The sequence below is a fragment of the Ceratotherium simum genome, chromosome 34 (genome assembly GCF_057802395.1).
Source record: "Ceratotherium simum simum isolate JZ-2026a chromosome 34, ASM5780239v1, whole genome shotgun sequence".
Taxonomy (NCBI): domain Eukaryota; kingdom Metazoa; phylum Chordata; class Mammalia; order Perissodactyla; family Rhinocerotidae; genus Ceratotherium; species Ceratotherium simum.
This window is the reverse complement of record NC_141933.1, coordinates 10,917,669-10,923,348: the sequence shown is the minus strand read 5'-3', so window position 1 is coordinate 10,923,348 and position 5,680 is coordinate 10,917,669. Positions and strand designations below refer to the sequence as shown.

General features: G+C 42.6%; 1 protein-coding gene across 1 annotated transcript; it reads left to right on the top strand.

The window, feature by feature from the left end:
- Positions 1–2,815: 2,815 nt before the first annotated feature.
- Positions 2,816–5,369, top strand: LOC101397196 (mammaglobin-B-like). The gene is made up of 3 exons (XM_004437796.3): positions 2,816–2,990; positions 4,573–4,760; positions 5,331–5,369. Exons 1-3 carry the CDS (start codon positions 2,816–2,818, stop codon positions 5,367–5,369), a joined length of 402 nt encoding a protein of 133 aa, XP_004437853.2.
- Positions 5,370–5,680: the final 311 nt, after the last annotated feature.

Below are 5,680 nucleotides of genomic sequence, written 5' to 3'. Positions count from 1 at the left end.
TTGCACAAAGAGACACTGCTGTGAAATCTCCACACCAGCCTGGGCACAAGGCAAGGGAGGCACCTGGTCCAGGAATGGCCTGGATACCATGATCAATAGAAAACTCACTAACAACCAAGGTGTCCCCAAGACCAGAGCCTTTCCTAAAATTTCTGTCCTGAGTAACTACCTCTCTACCAGACTTCCAGACTTTGGCATGATCTTAAGGAAGTGGAAGTTCATCTCCAAAGAACATGCCTGAGGTTAATGTCTCAACAGCCCCGGAGTTGAGGGGCAGAACCAGTTTTACAGAATGATTAAAAAAAAAAATGTGGCATCTCTTACCCCAAAGAGATGTGGGGCTCATATCAGTAACTTACAATTAAAAAAATTAGGTCATCTCACTTTCAAAATAACTCTTTCGTAGGCCTTTGTGCCAATGCATGAGCCACTGAGAAAAAATGGCTCTCAATGAATGTTATTTCTTTTATTAAACACGCAAGGCCTCAAGTGACCAAAATAGTGTGAGTATATCTCAGGTCTTGTATGAGCCTGAGGACAGGCCAAATATAATTCCCTCTTACCGCATGCTTTGTCTGTCCCTGAAGACACTAGCTCATTCCAGGCAGAATCTCAATAATTTCACTTTGCACCATGGTTTGTCATACTAGGTGATCAATAAATGTCCCAGAAACACTGAAACTGAAAGCCATTTCACACCTTAGTTTCTGAAGTTAATTTGGGGACCTGAGTCAAAGTTCCTTTTGGGAAGAGAAGAAATCAGGCCAACAACACAAGCACTCTGACATTTTGCTTTTTCCTATTTCTCCGTGTAAATGCTGTCTTGAAAAAGAGTCTTTTTCTGGGCCACGTTATTGTTTTTTGAGTCACCTCAGACTGATCATCATCAGTTTTATGGGAAAACATGGAGGTAAAAAAACACAACTTCTTTAGTATGGGCACCGTGTACATCATGTGTGTGCGATTTTTTTTTACTGAGTAAGAAACACCTGAGGGGTCCAGAGTCCCAGCAGGTGACAAGGGAGGTGCATAACAACTGGGGCTCCAAGCAGAGTCCCCATTAAGTCCTTGTGAAAGAAACATCATCCTATTTCATTATTAAAGTCCTTCACTTTCCTTTGGAATGAAAATCGCCAGCAAATGACACCTGTGTGAAAGTACACAAGTGAGAACATAACCTTCTCTGTTTCTAGCATCTTGCCAAATCAGTTTTGTTCTTGGCAAGTGATGCTCCAGGGAAGGATGGAAAGAAGGATGTCACAAATAATCCAGACAGCAAATAATGCATTCACAGGTAATTAACTATTGACTCATCTCTCTGGCTCTCTCATTCATTTCTTTTTTTTTAACCTAAGCCAACTTTGTTTCTCTAGTTCCTATAACGTTCATATCATCCCTGCTTAAACTGATGTGGCTTTTCTCTCCCACGAGGCTCTCCTGTCCCTCTCTTGACACTAAGAGAAACACGTTCCTTACCTTGCCAAGGGCCATCTGCTCTCAGACCTCTGTACTTGTTGTTCCCTCTGCCTAGAGCACTGTTCCACAGATCTTCCCCTGGACATCACTGTCCACTCATCCAAGCTTAAAAGCCCATCCTCTTATAGCTTTGCCTGGACCTCTGTGCTGGACACTGCCCCTGGGGGCTGTGTTGTTCTTCACACAGTCACTGTTCAATATCATTCACTCAATTGTAGGCTTGTTTGTTGCCCCCCTGGTGAGAGGTGAGCTCCACAGAGCAAGGTCCTTCTCTAACATGTTCCTACAACTCAATATGTGACACAGAGCACAGGCCCCAGTCAGAGGAGAAGCTCATGGTTACTGTTGAACAATGGACAGGTGGTTGGATGGATGGCTGGATGATTGGCTGGATGAATGGATAGATGAATGGTTGGGTGAAACCTCCCATTTGTTCATGATTACCCTGATTTAAGCTTTGTGATAGGCTCTTTACGAAGAGTGTCTGTCATTCTTACAAAACCATGCATGGTATCATTTACGCCCATTTTAGATATGAGGAAAAGGAAGCTTGGAATGACCAGCACTTTGACTATCCCAAGGACACTTCATGATTGGGTTTTGCTTCCAAGATTCAAACCCACACCTGCATGAACCCAGATCTCATCACCTTTCCACCATTCAGCAGTCCCTCTCCTAAGGAATCAGTTATTCTACTTCTTCACATCACCCTTTGAATCAGTGGAAGAAAAGACTTAAAAAGCTAAAAAAACTAAAAGAAAATTAAACCATAGATTTATAACAGATGAATTTATGAAATTGAGTTAACTCAGTGAGATATTCTTTGTAAAAAAAAAAATAATAATAACCTTCAGAGAAGGTGAGACATTGATATTTCCCAAACTTCACGCACCTCGTGAAAGTGCCTGTGGGTGAAGGAAGTCTGCCTCCCAGAGGAGGTAGGTGGTACTGCAGTGAACCCAGGTGTTCGGTAAACCAACAGGAACAGACTCACAGGATGTGAAGTTTTTGTACCTTGAAGAAGGAAAAGAAAAAGGAGAGGAGGAAGTGGAGTGAGAGGAAGAGGAGATAATGATGATCGCAATGATAATAAAAACCACAAGGATGACAACACAGGTTCACAATGATGTAATTTGCTTTATTATTTAGAGAGCACTTTTAGATTAATTTTACCTCAAGTCTTGTATTATTATTGCAGTTTCAAAATTTTAGGGGGGCCCAAAAAACTCTGCGTGTTTGGTTTCTACAAACAGAGCACAGGCAGGCTAGGTTCTGGTTGATTCTCGCTGTCGTTTCCTGGTCCAATGCCAGGTTTATCAGGTGACACATTTCCTCATTTATGGGAGGGATTAAGGTGACATCCAGGGGAATAAAAGGAGGAGTTCTGGGTGCTCCCCTCCAGATTGAGTTCCTTCTTCAAGGCTACATCGGAGACCAGCCAATAATAGCTGCCTCCACCATGAAGCTGGTGACAGTCCTCATGCTGGTGGTCCTCCCCCTTTACTGCTATGCAGGTGAGCAATGACAGGGAGGGCAAGCATTGGGATAAAGGGATAAAGGTTGTTTTCAGGGCATCTGTGGAAGAATTCCAGTTCCCCAAACCCCAGTACAGGACAGCCCCACTATAATGTGTCAGGGTGTAATAGCCCAAAGGATTACCATTAATTCTAGAAAATTAAGGTAGTTTCCTCATGGGCTGTGCCTCTACCACGGAGCTGCATGTAGCATCTCATGCCATTCAGGGCAGATCACCATCATCACAGGTACCATGAAAACTAGGATGGGTTTGGGGATTGAATATTAGAACTAGATATTTCAGTGGGACAAAGGAAAGATATGCTTTGATGACCCCCTGACATTTGCACTAGCTGGGTTTCCTGAAAGAGGCACTCAAGGAGTTTCCTCAAATGTGGAAGGAAAAGGGAAACCTCCCAGGAGAAAAGACTCAGGCTACAGGTGTGACCCAGTGTCCTGAATCAAGTGGGGGTCCACTCTCCACACATTTTCAAAGTTGATTTGAGCCTACTGGGATGCCCCTTAGCTCCCAGTCTCTTCAAGATCAATGCTCACTGGGGAGAGCTCACATCTTCTGGAGGTCTCCTTCCAGCAGTGAAGATCCAGAGGGAGGAAAGTGCCCTGGAAGCCAGAATATGATCTTCAATAATAGATCACCTACGTCCTGTGTCTTGTTTAATTTACCAAGATCTTTTAATCTACCACCTCATTTTTCCTGAAGTACATGCAGATATGCTAAAGTTGATATGCTTAAGGTCAACTGAATAGAAAACTGCAGAGTCAAGAATTCCTGCTCTCCTGAATCCAATTCCAGAGCCCTTTTCCCTACTCAACTCAAGTGGCCACAACAGATCACAACCCTGAGCAAGGATTTTATTTGTGCACTATTTTTTGTTGCAGAAAATCATTAGTGTCTGGCCGGCCCCGTGGCTTGGTGGTTAAGTGTGCGCGCTCCGATGCTGGTGGCCCGGGTTCGGATCCCGGGCGCGCACCGAGGCACCACTTCTCCGTCCATCCTGAGGCCGAGTCCCACATACAGCAACTAGAAGGATGTGCAGCTATGACATACAACTATCTACTGGGGCTTTGGGGGGAAAAAATAAATAAATAAAATCTTTAAAAAAAAAAAAAAGAAAGAAAATCCTTAGTGTCAACAGAGCTAATAGACAATATTCTAAACCCAACACATCTACAATTCTGGGAAATCCTACTTGATGCTCTGAATGATAATAGTGAAGCATCACATGACTCTGAAAAAAGAAAGACCAGATAAGGTTTAATATGTTGCACTGTCAGAGCATCTCATTTCTCAGGCATCCTCCTCAATCGTGGTTATATAATGTTGGGCTTCTCTGGGTCATGGAGGCAGGAAGGTGGGGGAGGGCAGATGTTTTAGGGCTTAAAGGAAAACCCAGATCCTGAGTTTACTCTCCTAGGATTGAGATCTCAAGACCATTCACCATAATCTTTCTGAATGCATGTCTCTACTGGGATGTAAGAAAATGACAAACATCATCGTTATGCTCCAAAAGGGGTTTGTATTTCCATAATTGAGCCCACTTTTGCATGCTTTCCTCCCAGGTTCCGGCTGCCAACTTCTCGAGGATGTGATTGAAAAGACAATTAATCCTGATCTGTCCACGACTGAATATATAGCAGCTCTTCAAGAGTTCATATCAGATGAGGCCACTGCAAAGGCTGGAGAGGAATTCAAGCAATGTTTTCTCAACCAGTCAAATGAAACTCTGACCAATTTCAGAGAGATGATGGTAATTTCAGTTTTTTCTTACTAGCTTTTAAACCACTGGACGGGGGAAGCAGACTCTAAGTTGTCACTAATTGTGCCAAATCAATGGTGAACATGCCTTATTTTATCTCAGTGAATTTAATTGTTGGTGAGTCGGACGACTTTGACACCAAGAAAGCCATCAAGGCCCCAGTGCTGATTCGCCTCTTCACTTTGTCAAATCTTTAGTGAATAATAAATGAAAAAGACAAAGAGGGAAAAGATCGCTCAGGAAAACTCTTACCTAACTCTCAGCTCCCCACTTCTCTCTCTCACACACTCACACACACACACACACACACGTACACACACACACGCTTTCTATCAAAGTAAAAAACATCTGATTCTCAAGAAGCCCCTCATTTGCAGGAGCAATCAGCAAAAAAGATCCCCTTCTTCATAGTTAGTGCTACTTCCAGTATTAACTTTCTTGGATGTCAGATGTGTGTGGACAAACCCAGGAAAACAATGAGAAGAAATGTTTGTTTTTCAGAATTTTACTTTGTAAGAGAGAAGTGAATATCTAAGTGATGTCTCTGTGTTTGTTTTCCAGCATATAATTTACAATAGTGTTTGGTGTGCTCCGTTTTAACTTTCCACAAGACCCTTGGCTCAGAGAACTACAGAGAATGGTCAGAAACCGACTGCCGATTGCTATAAATCACAATTTTTCTTTCTTTTTTGTCTTTTGATCTACAAACTGTAAAACAATTGTTGAAACCTCATTTACATTTTCATTTCAATAAAGTATCTGCAATCCTAAAGTTCTTTTTTTGTTATCTGATTAAAATGGAGGCTTCAGAGAGCCTCGTATATCACACATGCGTGTGCTCACGCGCGCACACACACGCACACACAATTATTCATTAAGAACTTGTCTGTGAAGGATAGAAGAATCTGAAA

Excerpts from the sequence above, each read along its gene's own strand:
- LOC101397196 (XM_004437796.3), top strand. The coding sequence starts at position 2,816 with ATGGGAGGGATTAAGGTGACATCCAGGGGAATAAAAGGAGGAGTTCTG. Across the intron at positions 2,991-4,572 it reads CCCCCTTTACTGCTATGCAG|GTTCCGGCTGCCAACTTCTC; the intron begins GTGAGCAATGAC and ends CTTTCCTCCCAG. Across the intron at positions 4,761-5,330 it reads CCAATTTCAGAGAGATGATG|CATATAATTTACAATAGTGT; the intron begins GTAATTTCAGTT and ends TTTGTTTTCCAG.